The 23,384-nt window shown below is 37.1% G+C and overlaps 1 protein-coding gene across 1 annotated transcript in view; it reads left to right on the top strand.

Annotated features, from left to right (window-relative positions):
• APPBP2 (amyloid beta precursor protein binding protein 2) overlaps positions 1-21,693 on the top strand; it is a 29,561-nt gene extending 7,868 nt beyond the window's left edge. The window contains exons 2-13 of the mRNA XM_026107435.2: positions 2,594-2,682; positions 3,637-3,788; positions 4,462-4,585; positions 11,260-11,428; positions 12,229-12,318; positions 12,798-12,865; positions 12,944-13,049; positions 13,400-13,524; positions 13,728-13,813; positions 14,239-14,429; positions 14,650-14,815; positions 15,621-21,693. Of these exons, the coding sequence (XP_025963220.1) occupies positions 2,594-2,682; positions 3,637-3,788; positions 4,462-4,585; positions 11,260-11,428; positions 12,229-12,318; positions 12,798-12,865; positions 12,944-13,049; positions 13,400-13,524; positions 13,728-13,813; positions 14,239-14,429; positions 14,650-14,815; positions 15,621-15,874 (1,620 nt within the window). The 3' untranslated portion in view covers positions 15,875-21,693. The remainder of the gene's footprint in view (positions 1-2,593; positions 2,683-3,636; positions 3,789-4,461; positions 4,586-11,259; positions 11,429-12,228; positions 12,319-12,797; positions 12,866-12,943; positions 13,050-13,399; positions 13,525-13,727; positions 13,814-14,238; positions 14,430-14,649; positions 14,816-15,620) is intronic.
• The last annotated feature ends 1,691 nt before the right edge of the window (positions 21,694-23,384 follow it).

The raw sequence follows: 23,384 nt of genomic DNA, 5'->3' as shown, positions 1-23,384 counted from the left end.
TTCTGCGTGTATCTTTAAATAATTATTTTTCTATTAATATTGGTGTGTGTATGTATCATTGTCAGAGGGTGGTGGTGTCCTTGTTTCTCTGTTTTTTTGTTGTTGTTGTTTTCCTACTTTTAATTAGTGCATTTGTAAGGAATCTTTAGGAGTTTAAGTCGCCTGTAACAGTGGATATTTACAAAATGTGCTTATCTAACTTTGTAAGTAATATTAATTCTAAAAGATCTTCTTACAGGTAGTATTTGATAGACAAGTATCAGTAATATTTGCATTTTTGGTTAGTTCTGCAAGATGATAAGGGAAAATACTAATGTACTTAGTTGACAGATTAAATATGGGACATATGATAGTACTTCTGTTTTAACTGCTGGTAAAATAGATATGTCTTAGGTTCTTTCACAGATGATCTCATCAGTTATCAGAAAGATGTCTTGGGCCTGGAATGCTAGGCAAAATTTATTTATTTTTTTTTCCAGAAAGTTTCTTGAGACTTATAAAATTGTTACCTTTAGATAGCTGTGTTGAAGGAAAATGAGAGCACTTAACAATAATTTTCTTAAAAAAGACGACAATGGACTGGCTGTTCTTCTGCTATCAGTAGAGGATATAGCTTCAGAAAAAATCTTGATCTTTTTGAATTATAGAGACAAGGCGCCGTTTTATCCAAAGAATAACTTTGTACATAGACTTACACTGCGCTTTAAAAGGTGTCCTTCTTTCCAGTGAAGTAGATGACTAAAAGCAGAGCATTCTTTTCTGACAGTTGGCATTATTAGGTCAAAGTATTTTTGAAGGGTTTTTTTTGTAGGTTCTGTTGTTAAAATAACAAACTTCCTGTGCTGCAAAATCAGTGGCATGTGCTTTTATAACGGTAGTTGACCAAAACTAAATTTCTGTATGGAAGGGAAGTTCTCACATGCTTTGTTTGAATCCTACTTGGTCTGCCTCCTGCGTGTGCAGGTAAGGAAGTGGAACAGATGCAAGACACACATTGCAGTTCATATCAATAAAATTATTTTAGGAAATTATTGGGACTCTGAGAAGAATATTTTATTAAAGTTTTCATTAAATGTGTCTTTTGTCCTTAAGCATTTCTAAATAATGCAGTCTTCTCTTGGCCTTTACCCTTGCTTATGTAAAAAAGGTGGTTGCACTCCTAATTTGAAAGTTGCTTACAGCTGTAAAACCTGCTCAGACAGTGCAGCATGTATTACTGCTGGTCCTGGGCACTGTGTTGGAATGGCTTGAGGAACATATGCGTTAAAAGTTAGGATGTTTTGAATAACAGCCTGAATTGAAAGATGCAGCATCTAGAGACAAGTACCTGTGAGAGGCATCACATCCTGGTTTCTTCCTTGTTCCCCAGGGAGCTACTGCCTCACAAGGGAAAAAATGAGATCCACAGTGTCTGTCTTCCTTTAGAAATGATGTCTCTGTTGCATTGGAGCTTATAAAAGCATTCTTATTTTGAGAAAGAAAAATACAATCTGTCAAAGCACTATTGACAAGTGGTTGTCTCTTTTAAACACCTAAAATAAACATCTAAAATAAAATGTTTGTGCTGAAACTGTCTCATGCTCCATGTAATCCAGCATTGTGCCTCTGGCAGACTTCAAGATACTGCTCCAAGCTGAGGATTTAATATTCCACAATGGATTTTTCTGCCATATATTTGTGTGGTCGCTTCTGCATCAGTGTAACTTCTTAGTATTTATACTATCATGTGGCAGAGAGTTCTGCAACTTAACTATGCTTTGCATTAAGAACCGTCTCCACCTTTTGTTTTTGTGAACAAACCAAATGGTGTAATATATTTGCTTATTGCAGATTCAGATCCCTTTGGGCATAAAACTAGCCATTGCTTTTAATAAATGTACAGACAGATTCACCTGAGTTTTCCCATTTGCTCAAACAGGAATTACTCTTGTAAGCTCAGATGTTAATGGGGTCAGAGCTAATGCTTGTCTTTAACTGTGGATATTGGTGAGTCACCAATTGCAGAACTTGTGTGTCTTTTCATTTGTTTATTTGGTTTTTATTACAGCCTTTGTTCTAGAGGCCTGCTGGAGCTTTCTAGGATCACATTTTTTGTTGTTGTTGTGTTGAGTTTATGCTGGCTAGCTTTGGTCATATATTTCCATCTATAAGTCTCCTAAAATCTATTTGCACTGTTGCATGTTAGGTTCTGTGCCATTTTAAAAATGTGTTCAAAGCCTCTGGTATCAAAGAAGCTATATAGTGTAGTATTTGCAAATGTTAGGGGATTTTGCTGTTTTTTTAAGCTTAGGTGTTGCAGTGTTTTGATGATGCAGATGGATGTAGTAGACATTTGAACATACATTGGTGAAACAAAACTTGAAACCACTTATTAATGGAACTCTTATAGTGTGTAGGGTTTTTTCTTTTTTTTAACGCTAAAGTTGTGCTGTTGTGTGGAGATAGTGGAACTATTACTTTTTAATGTTTAGTTTGGTGTAGTTCAATATTTTGAAGTCTAGATTTCATCATGAGTAATCTTTAGAATTAAGCTAATTTTTCTGGGAGAGCTCGCAGTCTTAAGTTTTTTAATATATTTATATTTTTCTTTCAGCTTTACCAACAGGGCCGCTTATGCCAGCTGGGTAGCGAATTTTGTGAACTAGAAGTTTTTGCAAAGGTGCTACGAGCTTTAGATAAAAGGTAAATATTTTAATATATTGATAATTCTTATTTCAGCTCTTACCCCTTGATCTGGGTTATGCATTTGAAAAATGTCTCTAATTTTCTTGATCTTTTAGCCTATATCATAAACATAGCTATATCTATTTAGATTTTCAGAAGAGCTTTTGAATTAGTTTCTCTCTCTCCCTGCCCCCCTAAAATAAATGAATAAATAAATTATTAAAAAATCAAAACTTATAGATAAATGTACCAAGCCATCTATGGTACTTAGTTCCCAAAGTGTTTTCTTTGGTAGTCCCATTCAGTCTATGCTAACCAGAATCCTATCCTGTGTAACCAATATTGAACAGTTAAGTAAAACGTATAGGTCTGTCACTGTCTGTTTCCTTATATTGTAGCTCATACTAGTTGTATGGTTAGAAGTTGATAGGATCTCCCCAGTTTAAAGATTTTTTTTTTCCTGTCTTTAATTATACCATTGTGTGTTGTTATACCCATAACTGGCTTTTTTTTAGATCACATTCTTTATAATCAGAATAAGCTTTAACATCAGTGATGTTAATGTGTATCTCACTGCTCATTTATCTGCTGTTTCTCTGGGAGTTGTGGGGTAAGGGTAAACCTGAGACTTCCCCCTAAGTTTTAGCTGAAAAATGTTGTTTTCTAATTTTAATAATGTGTGGGTTGTTTGCTGTTTGCCTTTTGCTTGCACTAGAGGATGTCCTTGTAAAGAAGTATGTGTATACTCACTTATTTGTTGGATGGTCCAACAACTGTAATTCATTAGCCCTGAGTTTGACAATTATGCTTGTATTCATCTGTTTTTAGTTTGAGAGAGGTTTGGAGTTCTTTCTCTGATTCATTATTCACTTGAATTCCTGGTACTCAAGAGCCAACTGATTGGAATATTTTAAAAAATTTATATATAATCAAATTCTATTTTCTTTTCTCTTTTTTTTTTTTTTTTTCCAGACATCTGCTTCATCACTGTTTTCAGGCTTTGATGGACCATGGAGTAAAAGTTGCTTCTGTACTGGCCTATTCTTTCAGTAGACGGTGCTCCTACATAGCAGAATCTGATTCTGCTGTAAAAGAAAAAGCAATCCAGATTGGTTTTGTTTTAGGTAACTGGGGATGATAGGCTGTTAAGTATTATACTTTCTTTCATGCAAGCTTCATTTAAGCTAATAATATTTTTTTCAGTGTTTATGACTGATTCCCCTTAAAGAACATGTGTGTTTAGAATATAATTTTTAGAAAACTATTTGATATCTTATATATTAAAATCCAATATATTTTTAAGAATTTACGGGCTTTTGTAGATGTGGTGCTTAAGCAATGTTAGACTTTTTGTAATGTTAATGTTGTTAAGTATTTCTTGATAGAAAACTTTTTGGAAAACTATCTGATATCAAAAAGTCATCCTCAGAGGAAGGAGAATTCTTCCACTTCCATTTTTCATCATTTTCAGTTCAGGACTGGAGGACTGGAACTCTTGACAGAGTTCCCATAGTTCCCATACATAGTATGTAGTTATATGACATTTTGTAAGACTACTTTGTAAAAACAGAAACATGCTTCCTTTGCTTTCACTTTTTTTTCCCCTCTCCAAGTTGTTTAGCAATGACTGTCTGTATTTTGGCATGGGAAATAGTGTACTCATGTATTCCTGTTCTTTTATCTTTGTTTTCAATGAAATGTCAAATAAGTACTCTTTTTCAAAAGCTTTGAGTAAACCATTGTTCTCTTAAAATGGTGTATTGCTGCTCAAAATTCTGTTTGTTCTTGAATTTCCAGGGGGATTCCTATCGGATGCAGGATGGTATAGCGATGCCGAGAAGGTATTTCTTTCCTGCCTTCAGTTATGCACCCTTCATGATGAAATACTTCATTGGTTTCGCGCCGTAGAGTGTTGCGTAAGGTGAGCTCACCTTTAATTCCCATACATCTTGCTGTGAAATAACGATTAAATATATGTTACTAACTGCCTTGGCATCATCAAGCTTCAGATACTCTCCTTGGTATTCCGGTGCACCAAAGAGCTTTCCTGGTTAGTGCTGAAGATCAGAAGTGCTTCTTTTACACAAATCCCTGGATTTCCTACTTGTAAACTGGCAGCGCAGTGGAAAAACACCATTTTGTCTTCTCCACAGTACAGTGTAGATAGCAGGTGCTAGATAATGAAAGTGATTCGGTATCCCTGTTTTCAAGGCTTTTTGCACATGAAGGGATGTCGTGTGGATGTTTGCTGAAATTACGTTTAATAAAAGTACTCACTGAATCCAAATACATTTGTAAATGATACAAATATGCAGAAATAAAAGGAAAACATGCTTTTCCTGATACAAGATCCAAAGAGTTCTCTTGTTCTGTGCTGAGCTACTTCACTGTGTACAGCACTTAGGTAAATGTTCAGATGTCCAATGCTTGTGGACACGTTCATCCACAGCTTGGAAAAGAATTTTTGCTTTTAGGACACATTTGGTTTTTGTACCTGCTCTGTTTACAGGGCCTTATGTTCAGATTTAAATTCTGCTTGGACAGCCCTGGAAGATTATCACTCATTTCTTTTGAGAGAAAAGTTTTCCTAATATTGTCTTTTTGTTTGACGGAACTGTTGCCAAATCATATTTTGAGGCAACTTGTTCTTTCCCATCTATAAGATGGTGTCCAAACTTGAGGCTTTTCTATGAACTGAAGTTGTCTCCTTTGTGTTCTGTATAACACATGGACCTTATTATTGGCTCTTAGTTAAGCTCAGACAGAACATTAATTGCTTATTGTGCTGTGAGAATAGGTTTAAGATGACAGATAGCTCCTCTGTCTTTTAAGTGATATTGTGGCATTTCATGTTTAAAGTCTGGGGTTTTATGTGATCAGTGTGATCCTAGTGATAGCTTAAATGAGTTGCTGCTGCTACATTCCATTCCAACCAGTTGTTCCTGTGGTAGTACCCCTGCTGTATTCAAAAGTGTAAGTACAGTAACTGCATTTTATGGTTGATAGCTAACAATGAAACAGCACTTCTTAAAATTGCCTATCATACAAGCTAGGTAAAGCTGAACTGATGCAATGTTTCATCAAGCTCTTTGAAAATGCTGAAGCCTTTTTGGTTTGTTTTTGTTCTATGAAAATCTCTTCTTTAGAAGATGGGTGTATTTGGTCAGCAAAGCTGCTAGGAATTTTGTGAAGCTCCATCCATGAAATACAAGGAAACAGTACAAAAAACAAACATGTGCTTAGTATAAGGTCTAAGAAATAAACTTTTTCCAAATAAGGAGAGAGTTGTCAGATCAGGCTTGTGCGTGACTTCCTTACCAAACTATCAAAGCTATTAATGTTATGGCTGTGTATCTATATGAGTGTTATGCTGATACAGTCTGCAGCAGGTTGCACTGGTAACACTGGGACTGACCTCTTCTGTGTGGTACAAGTGTGTATTTGAGCACCCCAGTGTTAGTGGGCATAGTTAAAAATAGGTTTGTTTTGTTTTTTTAGTCTGCTCTAATGAATGACAAAGTACCTAAAGTATTATCTGACAAAGTACCTAAAGTATTTATCTGAATACAGGACAAAACTTGTTTTGGGAAACTGCTCCAAAACATCTTTTTATGGTTGGAGAAATATGAAGAGCAACTGGGCTTTGCCAGTAGCTACTTCCTTTATGTGCTGGAGGGCCATGGCAACAGCTGCTGCTCTGCCCTCTTCTGCCCTGCCTGCTGCCATTAGCTTTCCTCCCATAAGTAAGAAGATGCCGTGAGGAGGCTGTGACACATGTATATGCTTCCTAGGAGTGGGGAATGATGGCTGTAGTACCACTGTTTGTATTTGGTCAGTACTGGGCAGCCACCCCTTGACACACAGGAATATAACTAATACAGGATTTTTTTCCTTGGCTTATTTCTGTCGTGTTATGTTCTCATGCTTCATTTCCTCCCAGTTTAGTTCTGGGGCTGTTATGGTCCCTGGCACACGTGGTATCTCCCCTCCTCTTCTCGTGAATAAGGTTGCTGCTGCTTCAGCTTTTATGGGGAATGGATTTAGGAATCACTATCACATTCTTCCCTGTACAAGAGGATGATCCAGGTCTATCAGTGGATTATGGAGGCAAATAGCATCTTCATTTAGCTGAACAATGTCCTCTGCCTTCTAACTGGTCTAAAGAAAACTTTCTTGTTGTATCAGGCTGTCTGGCAAGAATAAATTACCTTAAAAGATGAAATCCCTCTCCTTCTCCAAATATAGGAAAAAGAAATTGTTTTAGCTCTAGGTGAATTTTTCTTTGTGTTGGGCAAGAGCGTTACAGCCCATGCAGTTATGTAAAGAATACTTCCATTTCGTGCTAGGGGAAAAAAAAACAACGTTAGAATGAACTCTTCTGAACTGTAGATGTTAATTCTATTTGTGTAGAGACACCCATTGTTCCTGTAATGAAAGCTGATGGGCTGCATATAACATTAAGTCCCTCTGGGCAATAGTGTGAATGAGGAGACGCTGCTTTATGTTTGGGCATCTCGCAAACAATCAAATAACAGCATAGTTCAGTTGGAAATGTATCAAATGAAAAGAATGCGAAACACTTTCAGAAGTGCTAAGTATGTAAATTCTAAAACCCTTTTGTGGGGAGAGTCGTAATTATTCTCAGCTTCAGAGTCACAAGGCAGTAAGATAAACTTTGTCTTGACCATCTAATCTCTATGGTGGAATATCCTGTTCTTACCACTGTGTTTGCATTGGAGAAATGAGTTGGATGGAATTTTAAAAGAACAAAATTTAAGTCCAGCTTTTGAAAATATGGCAGTCTAAAAATCATTGTTCTAAAAACTAGAGAGTCTAACCTCGGGACGGGGGGTGTTTTTGCTTTTTAAGAGTGAGTTTCTTTCACAGGCATCCACAGAACTATTAATACTTCTGAAAAGAATGTTACAGGACAAGCAGTTTGTAAAACATGGGCTATACAAAGATTAATAGTTGATAAGCATGCAAGGATTCTTCAGTTTCTTTATCTTGAGGAAACTTTTTTCAAACATACAAAATTGTTAATAGGGAAGTAAATACATAAAAATGCAGTCAAGCTGTATGGAATAAGCAATAAAACCCAAAACACAGAAACTAAAAGATCATTAGTACAGGTAACAAAAGGAAGGAGGTAATACTAAGAAATGTGTAAAGGCAATTGCACTTGGAGTGTCAAATTTCTATTTGTAGCATGAGCGTACACATCTTGCTGTGTTTCTGCCTTTAGTTATCATATTTAACCATGTCTTTCAGTATGTGCTGCATCCTAAGCATCACTCTTGTGCACTGAGATCAACTCCCTAGCTTTCTAGGTGTTTGTCTTATGGCCGGAGTAAGGCCATCTTGTTAATACAAGATGAATGTTAGTGTTGTTAAGACTGGTGATGAGGAGGAAAGGAAGCTTTTGTTTCAGAACAGGTATTAGTTGCAGTCATCATCTGACAGACTGACAAGTCTAATGAAGTTTGAGACTTAAAGCTGTTCTTTTTAATTAAAAATAATCAAACAACAACAAAAACAGAAGTGACCTGAACATAGCATGCAGATTCTGACTGAAATGGAAAATTTAGTCTTTTCACAGGTGTTATTAATAGAATGCAGTTTAAATGTGAAGAAATACAGTTTCATGTTATTTAGGCATGTTAGATTTTCTTTGCTGCACTAGTGGTAGTAAATTATGGAGACACTCAAGAAAATGTGAAGATTTGAGGTTTCTTTTCTACAAGCTTGTATACTACTTTCTTGCTTGTGTATATGCTCCTTTTGGTTTGCGTATTTCCATTATTATATGTTAAACAACAAAGCACAAATGCAAGACCTGGTTCTTCCACTCTGTTTTGCATTTTGCTAATTCTTTTGATTTGTATAACTATCCTGTTTTTCGGGAGAGGAGTTTGGTGTTTTTAGGCTTCCTGAGATGATGTGTAAGTGTGTGGTTGTAATGTTCTTATGTTCTTAAAGAATGACTTTATTTTGCCAAAAAAAAAAAAGAAAAAAGCTACCCCTGAAAAGCTAGTATTGCAGACATCAAAGAACTTTCATAGTTATTAGCGTAAATGTCCTAAGGCCTTTATTCTAGCTCTTGACCTTATCTTCTAAAATTTCTTTGGGTTAATAAGGGATTTACTCAAAAAAACAAACAAACAAAAAAAAACCCAAAAAACCCAAAACTCAGCTTGTATAGAGGATTGTTAGGTTTAGCTTTGTTGTTTGTTTTTAAACCAACATCTGAATATCCAGATGTTGGATATTATCTTTCCCAAGTGCTTATCTAAATTGAAGTATTATTCCTACTAGTCTATATCATTTCATGTGACTTGGACTGAGTATTTTTCATGTTGCATAGCAGCTCCTAACTGAATGCCGTAGTTGGAATAGTGTTTCCCTCTCTTGGGAAGCTGTAATTGATTACTTGGTCTCTGTAGTTTCTTTAAAATTCCTGTCTCTTATTACTTGAACGTTAAATGGTTTTCTGCCTATAACCAAGAACTCAGTCTTTAGCATTTCTGCATCACATTTAGTTCTCAGACCTTTTCCAAGGAAAAATGTGGTCATTATTTTTCTTCCTGTTTTTGAGCTTTGATGCCGAGTATCTGGTTGTTGGAAAGGTGGTGTTTGTTTATATGGCTTATTTCTGGGGTGTTTTTGAAGGTCTTGTTTGGTGTTCTCTTTGCAGGGCTAGTTTACATCTGTGTGCTTGGCTGCCACTCCACTCTTGTGGAAGCGTGAGCTTGATTTCCTTTCTTGTTGGTATTTGAGGTTTCATTATAGGAAAGTGTAGGAAGAAGCTACATTAGAGGCTGTGTTTACAGCAAATTTAGCCATCTTACCTTCTCTTGCAGGAGACATAACTACAGTAAGTTTTAAATCTCTGCTCAAATGATAACAGGAATTTGGTTTAGAAAAGAGAATCATTCAATCAAAAAAACCTCATTGTTCCTTTTGTTCACCTTTCCCAGTTTTTTTGGAAGATCTTTCATAAAGTATCACAAAAGGTATAAAGTGGTGCTGCTATGCATTAGGTTACCTTTTCAAAGGTTTAGCCCTTGCTTTCAACATAGCATTACTTCTGCCTCACTTCGTTGTAAATTTCCCTTCCTGTGTTATGTTGTCCTCCTGATTTGCAAAGGTTTTCCTGATGTTTGTTGATCTATATTACTCATTGTCTAATAACAAATTTTCAGGAGGGACAAGAGAGGGATTTGCAGTTGAGAAAGCACAGCTGTCTCTTTTGTTTAGCCTGCAGTGGGTAAGAAAATGGTTCTGCCCTTTAGGTTTGGAATATAACACACATTTCTAATGTATCTCTTTTAAAGTAAATAAGCATCAGCTTACATTTACAAAAAAGTCTTTACTTTTGTTTTAAATAGATGCCAGAAGCCAGAATTGTTACTTGCCTAGAGCAAGAATATGTTTCAGCACTGGTGTGTTTTGTCTGCATTTTGGCTGTTCTGCTTCCTGAAGCTTCTGTGAATCCTTCAGGTTGAAAGGCAGTAGGGTAGAATAGGAGAGAAATAGGAGAGAGAAAAATGAGGCTTTTGTTTAGAGTTATTGTAAACTGGGCCAACAAAGTCTTTTCTGCTGGGGCTAAGTCAGTAGTGGGTATCTAACTGTCAAAGCCTTATGGACAGCAATGAAATCAGTTGGGTCTTGTACTACAAGTAAGTACTGTTGCTCCCTATTTAATCCAGAATTTTTCCAATAGTCTTGTCCACCTAGAAACATTTAGGTAGGTATCGCATTGCTTCCACCATTCAAAAGGTGATGACCCAAACAACTGTCATGACAACTGAAGATAAGCTGTCCTTTCCCTCCTCTTAAAGATGTTTGTTTCATTATCTCAGAGTACAATCGCTATTACATAATATTGAATATCTTTTAAAACACGACTGTGTTTAGCCTCACTTTTGAATTGTGCTTTAGTGTTAATGCCAAACAACAGTATTGTCCCATCTTTCCTGACAGACCAGAAGATAGCATTCCTTACTTGCGAATGACATTTTTTTCATGTAGAATGGATGTGGTTGAATGGCTTACAAAATAACTTGTGAAACCCTGTACTGCCTAAGGATTGAGGAGAAAGTGTAGAGATGTGTGAACATTAGCTCTGTCTGTACTTATTCCATGTCTATTTCAGTTTACCATATTTTTGGAAAGGTGGCAGAAGAAGGGATTTAAGACAGTGTATCACTGGTTTTAAAATAGGATTCTATCAGTGGCGAGAAGAATGGATTTTATGAAAAATGTAACATAAGGCCACCATACTAAAGTGGTTCAAACATTGAATATGTAAATCAACATCAATATGTAAAATCATTTGACATCTGCAACAGTTTAAAAAAAAAAAAAAGAAAAAAAAAAAACACCTTGCCCTGCAAGACACAAAGCATGGAGTACTGAAGTAATACTCTCTAAATGGCTTTTTTTGTGTTATGGGATTCAGGGAGTGCAGTTTTGTTGGGATGACAGCCCAGTTCTATTGTGAGTGTAATATCAAAGTGTAGATTAATGGTACTACTGTATATTGAGATGGTTTATACAGAAACCATTTAGCCGATCTCTTTATGTGTTCCTAAGGTTGCTGCATGTTCGAAATGGTAACTGTAAATATCACTTGGGAGAAGAAACATTCAAACTAGCTCAGTCTTACATGGACAAACTTGCAAAACATGGTCAGCAAGCAAACAAAGCAGCACTCTATGGGGAGCTGTGTGCGCTGCTTTTTGCCAAGAGTCACTATGACGAGGTGAGTAGGGTTCATTTGTTTTTGTTTTTCTTCAGAAAACTGGTGATGAAATCTGCTAGGAAGTTTCATGACTGGCTCATTATTCACTGTATATTTCTAGATAATATTCCCGATCTTTTTATTGGTACCTATGTGATGCTATCGGAGTAGTACTCAATTTACTGACTTGTTTCTATTTGCTGTTCTGAGTTAGAACCTATGAACTCTTAACAGCATTTTGAACAACATTTAGAAATGATGAAATATAGATTGAAATGATGAAATATATATTGATAATGTATTTTGATTACAAATGAAATTTTACAAAACATAGATATTTTATCTATTTTTTCGGTAGATAAAAATGAAAAGCAGAACAGAAATAGCATTTCTTTGTAGCTATTTTGTATAAACTGGAACTCCAGTGTTACTGCTGTATAAACTGTAGTTTTCTTTTAGTTCCTAAATATACCGTCCAGGAAGCTGTACTCCACAATAGGAAGTGTAAGGGTTACTTAAAGATTATAGAAATATTTTTGTCCGTGAAAGATGGTAATACATATGTTGTAATAATATAGAATCTATGCTAGTATAAAATAGTTATTTACAAGTACAATATTAAGTTTGGAGAAAAGGAATTTTAAGTCATTTTTTAAGGCTTAGCTGAACAAGCTTAGTAAAACATAAGCAATTTTACTGCTTTTTTAAATTTTGTAATGTAAATACCAACCGTATATTCTCAGAGCCAAATAATATTTTTGTTAATGTTACAACACAGTGAAGCTCACACTTAATTATGTTGGTAACTCTTTGTTTAACAGGCTTATAAATGGTGTATAGAAGCTATGAAGGAGATCACAGTTGGCCTGCCTGTAAAAGTAGTAGTGGATGTTTTACGACAAGCTTCAAAGGTGAATTTAAAATCTTCTGCATTTCTTTTGTAACAAAATTACTATCAAGAATGGGTGAGGGTAGGTAGTGCCTCCAGAATACTTGGATAACCAGGTTTATTTCATGAGCCTTATGGTTTCTTATTTGTCTGTTTGGTCCACCTCCGTCTTGTGCCGTGGGGTTTTTTCCTTCTCCCCAAAAGTGAGTTGCAGCTGCTCAAAGGAACATCATGACAAAGTTAACGTTCTGTAAGAAGTTGTCTGTTCCCCTGGTTGAGCTAGACTAGATAAAGTACTACACCTTTAGTTAATGTCATCTGTGTCAGAGTAAAACGTTTGTTAATATGTCACCTGTGAACTTTTTCTTGAATAATTGAAAAGTCCTTTAGTAACCATTATGATGATTTGAAATGAAGAGTAGTAGTTAGCAATTGAGCCAGTAGCTGGTGGAGACATGTTTCGAATATATACCTTTTCATATACTTTATTTCCCTTTTTAGGCTTGTGTTGTAAAACGTGAATTTAAAAAGGCTGAACAGCTGATAAAACATGCAGTATACCTTGCCCGGTAAGTAGCACCCCCAAAAATACCTCTTAAAGTTAAGCATAACTTGCCTCAATTTGTAATGTAAGTATGTTTCTACAGGGAGCATTTCGGAGCCAAGCACCCCAAATATTCTGATACACTACTAGACTATGGATTTTACTTGCTCAACGTAGACAATATATGCCAATCTGTTGCAATCTACCAGGTATGCAGCAGGGCTAAATGTCTGTCTCCAATTTCTGATATTGATAATCTCTGAAATGTTTCTGTTTGAACTCACAGCTAACTCAGATAACTAATTAATAGTTGATTTTTAACTACTGCAAAGTTTGTGGTTTAAAAAAATTGTTTGTGGTTTGATTTTCTTTTTGCCTGGTTCTAAAATGGCTTTTATGCATTTATGGCCTGTAAATGTTTTGTAGATGTGGACTAGCCAGGAGGGTGGCATTTGTTTGTTTTCATTTATAATAGTGAGAGGGATTCAGAAGGGTTTTGGTGGGGTTTTTTGGTTTTGTTTTCTGTATTGATAAAATTGCTTGCTTGTAACACTTTCAGACAGCTCTTGATATCCGGCAGTCAGTATTTGGAGGTAAAAACATACATGTAGCCACAGCTCATGAAGACTTGGCTTACTCTTCTTATGTTCACCAGTACAGCTCTGGAAAATTTGACAATGCACTGTGAGTACAATTGTTTGAGGTATTGGCAGCTAATTTAGTTCTGTAAATGGGAAAAAATGTTCTTAAATGATGTAGATTTTCCAATTAGAATTTAAATGCATGTGTTTATTGTACATCTCTACTGGCTTACTGCTTCTGTTTCTAATATTTTTACCAGTCAGCTGCTAACTTAAATCAACACGCATACACTTAAACTCTTTCAGATTCCATGCTGAACGTGCTATTGGCATTATAACTCACATTCTTCCAGAAGACCATCTTCTCTTGGCATCTTCCAAGAGAGTTAAAGGTAGTATCCTTTATTGCGTTACTGAGACACTTTAATATTTTATCAGTGGAAATCAGTCATTCAGATATGCTGTCGTGTTCCCTAGCAGAGGTAGTGTAACTTTGTTTTTTCCCTCTGCCAAACGGAGCTTGCTCTAGAATACATTGTAGTCTCAGTGTTTTCTGTCAGCACTGCTTGTAAGGTATAGAAAAAGTTAAACTTTAAACTTAGATGGAAAACTTTTTGAAAAAAGAGGTAAAAATATCAAATGTGAAAATGTTGTGAACTAGATAGCTGGTCATACCTGTCTCAAAACTGTTTGAAATAAACATAAAGCATGATTAGATATCTCCCAAGATGTCTTGGGTGGATGGCTTTCTGCTGCCTACAGCGAATCTCTCTGTGTTTAGAACACAGTAATATTGGTATTTCTCTCCTGTACTCAGCACTTATCCTGGAGGAGATTGCAATAGACTGTCACAACAAGGAAACTGAGCAGAGATTACTTCAAGAAGCTCATGACTTGCATCTGTCCTCACTCCAGTTAGCTAAAAAGGCATTTGGGGAATTTAATGTACAAACAGCAAAACACTATGGCAACCTTGGAAGACTGTATCAGTCCATGAGAAAATTTAAGGTAGGATTATACATTGTAAATGTAAATAAGAATTTGGAGAACTCTGTTTGTTTTTGCTTTCTTACTACTGTATTATTGTTTTATGTCTTTATAAAATACTATGGACTACTTAGCTGCTACATAGTTACTTTTCTTTAAATCTTAGTTTTCTAACTTACTACTTTTTTATGGCATGATGAGTGGTGTCTATGACTGACCCACATGCATTTGATTCTTATAGGAAGCAGAGGAAATGCACATCAAAGCAATTCAGATTAAGGAGCAGCTTCTGGGTCAAGAAGATTATGAAGTTGCCCTGTCAGTGGGACATCTAGCTTCTCTATATAACTATGATATGAATCAATATGAAAATGCTGAAAAGCTTTATTTGAGATCCATAGCAATTGGTAGGTGGTTCTTAAAATGTATGCTCTATTGCTGTTCTGACATTACAGGAAACTAAAGCCTTTTATTAAAGGACTTAACGAAATGCAACATAGTTATTTGCATGAGGGTTCAATCTAAACATAATTATTTCTCTTGAATATTCTGCTAGGGCTTGAATTCTGGAACTGTGCTATATCTAGAGCTCCATCAGAACTCACTCACTCTCCCTCTTGAAAACACTGAGGGGGAAAAAATGACTAATTAAAAGCTTGGGTATTAGTCTTTACACTACATTTTGGAGTTGTATCTAGAAGTTAAGTTCAGAATGTAATTACATTTTGAAATAAATGGAAAATTGTTGCGTCTGTCAGCCTTCCTATATCATAGTTAAAAAATCTTTTCTTGCCCATCTGTCACTTGCAATGAACTTATCACTGCAAATTAAATGCATCTCTGGGCAATGCTCAATTTTAAGGCAGTCTTAGTTCATACAGTTAGCACGTATGGTTTGTTACGATAAAATATGTAATTGGAAGGCAAAAAACTGAAAACAAACATCAGTGCTTAAAACTGAACTTGGACTGAAATTAGGACACAAAATAACTGCCTTGTTCATATGACCAGTAGATTCTGGATGAATCTACCAAGGAAAAGGTTGATAGGAGTTCATATCAACCATCCAGAAAACTTGCATGTTGCTCCTGTTTTTTATTTGCCCTAACAAAAAGGTGATGATTGTGCTATTCACATCATTGATAAAATGATATGAGTACAATGTAGTGAGTGGATTACCTTTTAATTTTGTTGTCTTTTGGGTTTCCTTAGGAAAGAAGCTTTTTGGTGAAGGATACAGTGGACTTGAATATGATTACAGAGGTCTCATTAAACTGTACAATTCCATTGGCAATTATGAGAAAGTTTTTGAGTACCACAATATTTTGGCCAATTGGAACCGGTTGCGGGATCGGCAGTTCTCAGTTACAGATGCTCTGGAGGACGTAAGCACCAGCCCTCAATCCACTGAAGAAGTGGTCCAGTCTTTTCTCATGTCTCAGAACGTTGATGGACAGAGTAGCTAAGGAACTTGGTCAGTTAACCGGTTAAGGGTTTTTTTTTTTTTTTCCCCCCCCCAGATTACAGGGGAAAGTCATACTGTGAAATCTAAACCATGTAGTTCTCTGGGGGCTGGAATTTGCATTGAAACACTGGTCCAGTCTACTGAAGAGTGCCCATACGGATGAGTGTGTGTTAAATTCTTATCAGCATGTGTATGGCATGTTTAGTTCGGCTCAGATTTTGAACTTGGTATTCCGGAAAACCCCTTCTTTCTCTCTTCTTTCAAAAGAAGCTACTTTGCAGAAAGTCTGCAAGAAAACATTAAATAAAACTGTTTGAGTCCAAAAGAGTTGCATTCTTATTACGAATGGAAGGTTTCATCAAGAGCTTTCTTCTGACAAATAGAATAAATGCTGTACTCTAAGAAATTATACAAGAAAGGTCTTTCTACTGTATGCATTGTAGCAAAGTTGATCACAAACATTAAGAAAAGGGAGAATGCCCTAGCCTTGGCTGCTGCCTTATGAAGAAGAGTGGCAAAGAACCACTTTGGAAAGCAACATACTCCTTGTGAACCACAATAGGTTATTAAGCAAGTAATCAACCGTATGTTGTTTTTATCTCCTGAACTGGACCAGTGTTCATCTGTAGGTGATAGAAGATCCAGTAGACCAGCAATCTTAGCTTTCTTTGGTACCAACCAAGAGTGCTAATCTTCATAACAGGACCAGGAAAATCAGAAGTGGACCAGCCTGCTAGAAAAAGTTTTGGACCAGTGGCTTTAATTTAATATTTCTGCCCCTGCATTCACTTTTACGGTAGAATTATTTCATTTAGATGTATGATCAGTGCAAAATTATATTCATGTAATAGATACAAAACTAGGAAGTGAACGTTCTTTAGCAGTTGCGATGGCATGTCTTTAACTAGTAAGCTTATACAGATATTAATGTCAATGCCACAAGCAAAAACTAGAAATGCTTAAATATTTGCTGCAGCCACCTTATTTTCCTTTTTGAATGGGCTTACTCTAATAATTGAGGCAGTAACTTGTTTATACCAGCTAATAGTTTTGTATTACAATCCAGTTCAATTTTATGTTTCTGGAGAACACAACTTATTGTACAGTTTGCAGGGGTCAGTGGAAAATGCCAAAAAGCACAACAGGTCTTTTTTGTGATGCTTCGTTTCTACATTAAACAATAGTACAACCAGAAACTGATTCCTTTATGTTAATTTAAGAAGCAGAAGTCAGCTATAAAGATCCTTTGATAATGCCTATCTCACTAGCTTGTCTTAATTTTTCTTCTGTTTTGTGGGGGGCTGCTTTGTTGTGTGGTTTTTTTGGTTTGGGTTTTTTTTAATGTTGAGGTAATACTCGATTTGAACGTCTGTGTAACATAGCAAACTAGAAACAACTCACTGCTGTTACCTCAGTTCTTATTATAGTGGCACAAACGGTGCTTCTATAGTTAGGATTCTGTCAGTTTTGGGTTTTCTCCCTTCCTCCCCTATTTTCAGGGGTTTATAACTTGGCCGTGAAAGTTCAGTCCAAGTTGAGGCTCAGCAAGGAAGGTTCCTAGAGGACTTGGACTGGATGTTTTGTTTGGGATTTATTTTTTATTTGTTCGTAAAGTTTGGGCAGGGAAAGCTGCCTGAAGGTCTTCAAGAGAGAGTGCAGAGAAGAAACAGAAATTTCAGACACTGCTTTGAGCTTACTGGCTCTTTTAAGAACTGAAATGTTGCAGGCAAATAGTTAGTATACTAGTGCCTTCAAGTATCTTTTTGGGGGGAGAGGCTGAATAATACCAACTTTTAAAATGTAGTTATGTAATTAGTGAATGCAGCTTTAATGATTGCATACTTGGAATATTTTTAATGAAGTGATAGAAAGTATTTGCATTAAAAAACTGTGGTATTAACACTTAGACTGCAGTATATCCTAAAAGGCTGTTCAATGAAAATCCACCTTAAAATTATGCATGGATTTAAATTCTAATTTCTTCATAGCAATTTTTGTGGCTTATGTGGGTGCTTTAGATAATGCAGGTGTATCTGGCTTACGACCGTGCAAAATCTGTTCAGCCCTGAGTGTTCATACAGCAGGGCACTGATGAATTACAAAATTTCTGAATTCTTAATTCCTATTAAAACTACTTAAACTCAAATTAAGTAGGTAATACTAGTATCAGAACTTGAGCAGGGGGAGCCTTAAGATTGTCCTAGACAAGTTGTATAATTTCTGTACTGCAGAAGTGCTTAAAAGCCTCAAACTGGGTACGTGGATTTATATTGTCTGGAGATAACCATTCACTCAGGGTTTCCAGTCTTGGGTCTCGGCTTCTAGTTTTTGGCAAAGGAACCTCAGAGTTCTCAAGGTTTCGTTTGGAGCAGGGCACGTTATTTAAGTGATACTGGTAAAAGTGCTCTACGTGAACCATTGGGTTTTTTGTGTGTGTGTTTATTTTTGGGTTTTGGGTTTTTTTTGTTTTGTTTTGTTTTTCCCCCTTTAGCTCTCTGTGGTTTGTGTTTGTGTTTTATCAGTTGCCTTCGATTTATGGCCATCAGGAGAGCTTCCAACACGAGGCAGGTTAGGGAGGTGTTACGCTTCTGTCTGATAACCGAACATGTCAGTTAATCGGTAGGGTTTTTTCTGTTTTATAAAACCTGCTGGCTGGATGTACTGTTCTTTCTTGCTTAAAGCTGCTTCATCAGCTTATTATATACTTTGTATTTAGGGCTTGCCTGGAAGGAATTAGGGTCCTAAAAATCACGGGGAGTTCTCTTTGATAATGGGCTTTGGCCAAAAACCACGACTTTGACAAGAGTATTTGCAGTGATCCTTGTAGGGCTATTAGCATGCCTTTCACATGACTGAATGGAGTCCCGACGTGACTGTTGGGTTGAACTTCTCATTGTAGCACCTCTGCAACTCCAGTCATGCCACAGCACGTTAATTTTGGTGAAAGATAGCTGTGGCTGATTGCTAAAGGTTTCAAAGCATGGGAGGTTGCAGAACAACTTTGTAGCTGCCTATGAAATGCCTTGTTGCCTGCTCTGCATGCTGTAGTTTGAAACCTTGACTTAATGCTGTCCCTGCTGCAGGTGCACTCTTCATCTAATATTATTAGAATCATTTTCTTTGGTTTTCAAATCTATGTCTTAAATTGAGTTCTCAGAAGAAATTAGTCTTCTGTATTGGCATGTGGGCTCTATTTGAAATGCTGTGCTTTCAGTCATTACCCTACTCTGTTGTTGTCTCTGTTGGTACAGCTCGTTGTTTGATATCTTTGAGAAAGTAGGAGTCTAGTGCAGTTAGGTGGCCTTGGAGTAAGGTAAATGTACCTTCAGGGCCATACCTCCAGAGTAAGGCTGGCCCTCCATAAAGATGTGGGCAGCTCCCAGGTGACTGCAGTAAATTTGCAGGTGACTTGTAAAAATTACTTTAATGTTATTTCCTGACTCCTCTACCAGGCAGAGCAGAAGGAGCAGAGGGTGTATTCCCCCATGCCTTCCTCCTCCTGGTAAACCCACGCTGTGTGGCTCTTCAGTGCAGAACTTACAGCACAGAGCTTGCACCTTCCTCCTCCCAGTATTAGAACTGAGGAACGTTTTTTCTTGTCTTACCCCAAAAACAAGACTTTCATGCATGTTTGAATGTAAGTATTGGGGAAGGGGCTATGTGGACAGCCTTGCGTGTTGGGAGAGCTCATGCTTCTTGCGACTCAAGTAGCTAACTATGAAACATTAAGTTGATTGATTATTGGCATTTTGTATATGCACAATGCACCTGCCAGTATCTCCGAAGGTGCTATGTGGTGCTGGCCTTAAAAGGGAGACCTGAGAGTGGGAATCCAGTGAAATGCATCTTCAGAGTTGTATCTCTTGAAGGTAAGTAATTTGATCACACTACGGTAAATCTTCACGAGCATTGAGGACAAGTGTCAATTATTGTTTAAATTTAAGCCCTTACTACTTATTTTTAACAAAGCTGTTCAGTTATCTTTATGTCCTGTTTTAATGCAAACACTTCAATTTTATTTAAAAAAAAAAAAAAAAAGAGTGGAGAAAGTAATGTCAGGATTTCTCCACTATTCTTAGGACTCAGGCTATCCTGCGGGTTTTTATTTGTTTTTTTTGTTTTGTTTTTTCCTCCCAGCTAGAGTTTATGGAAAGGGAGAAGTACATGCATTGTTTAAGAACTGACAAAAGAGGAAGGGGAAAGTTGCAGAAAGGCATTTCAAAATAAGTATATCCCTCAGTTACTTGAAGAACAACAACTAGTGACTATTTGGCTCCAAGCAGTTGTTCGGTCACTTTTATGGCATGATGTTCATTACGACCGTCGAGTGTCTGCCTCTGTTTCGTAGTATTTATGTGCACTCTTTACTTTGTATAGATACCTATTGTTTAAGACTTTTTTTTGCACACAGGGTTTTTGTTAAATAATTTTGAGGGGGGGGGTTGTTGTTGAATTCTAACTTATTAGGAAAATTATGTTCTTAACTTTAAAAATGAAGTTTTTCTTTAAATGTGCTGCAGTCTAAAATTTGCTAAAGGTGCCATTGCGCTGCTTCTCATGGTACAGAAAATGCACATTTAACTTAATTTCCTTTTTATAGTCGTACAGATTGGTAGAGTACAAAAAAGGAAAATGCATCGTGCCTAAAACATGATTGAAGCTATTGACAAAAACTTTACTTGATTGATAGACCAGATCCGACTTCACGGGCTAGCAGCAGATACGGTGGGGGAGGCCTTGCTGTTACCAGTCCCTGGGCAAAGATTATTTGTTGCCTGTGCAAAAACTTTATTTTATCTGAAGCTGACTGTTTTCCCCCCTTTCCTGCCCCCTGTGTTTTTATAAGAAGAAAATTACTGGCCAAATGTTATTTGCAAATCTGAATCTTCATTGTGAGTGTTTTCATTTTGACACCAATGGTCTGTTGCATGTTTTATTTCTCGGCCTTTTGAGGATTTCTGTGAGAAGCAGGGAAGAAATTTCCTTGACCTAGAAATAAACCATATATGGAAAAACTGACAGCACTAGTAATGCTTTTGTCTGTAAATCTCAGGAATGTTTTAGGCAGTGAAACAGGTTTCCCTTCAGTGATATAAAGGTGCGTGCTCTAGGGTCTTGTTTAACAATATTTCATTGCAATCCTAGGTATCTATAGCATGAGTGGCCTTAGTGAGTTTGTTGAAGTGCACATTTTTTTTTTCCAGAAGTAAATTTTAAGATGAAAAAGATATATACTATATAAATATATAGAGATATTTAGAAACTTGGTTTGTGGTGCACAAGTTCAGTGTTGGATCACTAAATAATTGTCGCAGGTACCATATGTGTAACTCTTTTCTTTTATGTATATTCCTTTATGGGAAGCAATGTTGCCATGGTAACTAGAACTTTACAATTTCTTTACTACTTAATGATGTGAATGAACTCTACATTTTATTGAATATTACCAGGCTCAGTACTATTTTTATACTTTATTGAACTACAGGGGATTTTAATTTAATAGCATTCTAAAAAAGATGTTGCTTGAACTGTATAACTGTATAAATCAAACTACTTATACAAAAAAACACCTCTAAACCAGAATCTCTACCTGTAGTGCCACAGTTGTTTATATGAAAGTATCTTGATCATTACTAGACTTTGAAGACCACCCTACTTGTTGTGTCAAGACTAACCTTTCGTATCCTACTCCTCAAAGACTGCAGTGCCCGACATTATTTGTAACCATCAAACCATACTATGTTTGTAACCAGCATTGTGATATTCTGTAACTGTATTGCTAAAATGAAATATTGACCTAATAAATATAGTGTTCCTGCATTTTTGAAGTATTTGCATTGAATTCAGTTAAAACTTCACTTTTGAAAAATACCTGCCTTCTCACTCGCTCCCCATCCCTGCTCTATCGTAACCTGCATAAAACTGGTTTTAGATTTGGCTGTCACGATATCTATGTTCTTTTAAATGTAGCTTCTGTGATGCCAAAGCTGATGTGTAGCGGGCTCGGGCAGCAGCGAGTCTGCTGTTCGCTGCTGCCTTGAGCTTTTCTGCCAGCATTACCTCTGTTCTCACGAGTTCAGCTCTAGTGTGCACTCGAGCTCGCTGCAGCTGAGCTCCTCGCTCGCTCCTTGGAGATGGAATAAAAAGCATACGCCGTGTCTGGATTTCGTTAGTCCGTCAACCAGCAGCTCTCCGCTACCCGTTGGAGCGGGAGCCTTCCAGGTGGGAGGGCAGCTCGCACCGCTCGTGTCTGAATTCGTTAACAGGAGGGACGGCAGGTTACGTGCTCAGTCTGCACGTGTGCGGCTTCGGTTTATCCAGTTAACTTAGAAAGCATTGAGCAAATCTACCTTTTGGGTAACCTCTGATCCTATCGTTGCCATTTCTGAGGGAAGAAGCTTGCAGAAGACTGATCAATGCACCTTGAGCAAGATGATTTGGTTTGCATAAAACTCTGGTTATCCGTCTTTGGGTTTTTTCATCTTAGCTGACCCCGTCATCTTTTTGTGTTTTGACCCCATGCTGAGTAGTAAACGTGGTTGCTTTTTCACTTAGGATCTTCTGATACTCCTAGCAGTTGAATTAAAAACCTGAAAAGTGTAATGAAATTATTTATATGGGCTGTAAGCTTTGATGGGTTTAGTTGTTTTTTTGGTTTTTTTTTTTTTTTTTTTTTTTTATGGCGCTTTTTAGGCAATGCGCTTTAAATGTAGATAAAAAAGAAGTGGTATTTATAGCTCAATATTTCAGGCTATACTGTGTTAGCAGGGTAATGTCTGTGTGCCAGTATAACTTTAAGCTGTTGATGGTAGACTCTGAGATTTAAAAAACATCCCCAAGAGGAAGATAGCCTTCCCCCTTCGGAGAGAGGAGGAGGTTGGGTCCAGCAGCGCTGTGTCCCTGCTGCTGCCTTTAAGCCGAAATGTCTTCCGTTGCAGAGGAGGGTGGTGCTGGCTGTTTCCATGGACCAGACCTTCACTTTTCAGGAGTTTGCTCTCCAAAAAGAGTGTCTACACAAGGGGAAGTACTGCAGGTTGGTTTAATTTTTTTGATGTTTTTTTATTGTCCTCCCCTTTTCACCCCAATTGTTTTGTAGATAATTTGACTGACCGTTTTTTCAGAATTATCTACAAACTTCTCATCTGCAACTGGCTCCAAGGGAAGCCTCCCGACGTCACGCCACGTCAGCCTGCGCTAGAGGCTCCTCCCGAAAGGCGGTTGGGGCCTTGTGGCCGCGGGGAGCTGCATTTTCCTGATTTACGTGGGACGTTTCCCATGTTTAGGAGGGCTGGATGGATGTGGTCTAGATTCTTCTGGTCTTAAGATTTTTATAAAGCAGGTTTGTAATGAGATTTTGGCGGGGAGGGGGGTTGTTTTTGTGTTTTGTAGAAGCGGCCAGATCCAGGGAAACCCTTCTTCTGCCGAGTTTCCAGATACTGCTGGGCTGGAGCAGTCAGAGCCTTTTCCAGGACGAAGAAAACGGCACCAGTAAGTTGCTCCTAATTCGTACT

Source organism: Dromaius novaehollandiae, chromosome 19, assembly GCF_036370855.1.
Source record: "Dromaius novaehollandiae isolate bDroNov1 chromosome 19, bDroNov1.hap1, whole genome shotgun sequence".
NCBI classification, from domain to species: Eukaryota; Metazoa; Chordata; class Aves; order Casuariiformes; family Dromaiidae; genus Dromaius; species Dromaius novaehollandiae.
The sequence above is the reverse complement of the archived record's forward strand: the minus strand, read 5'-3'. Positions and strand labels throughout refer to the sequence as shown.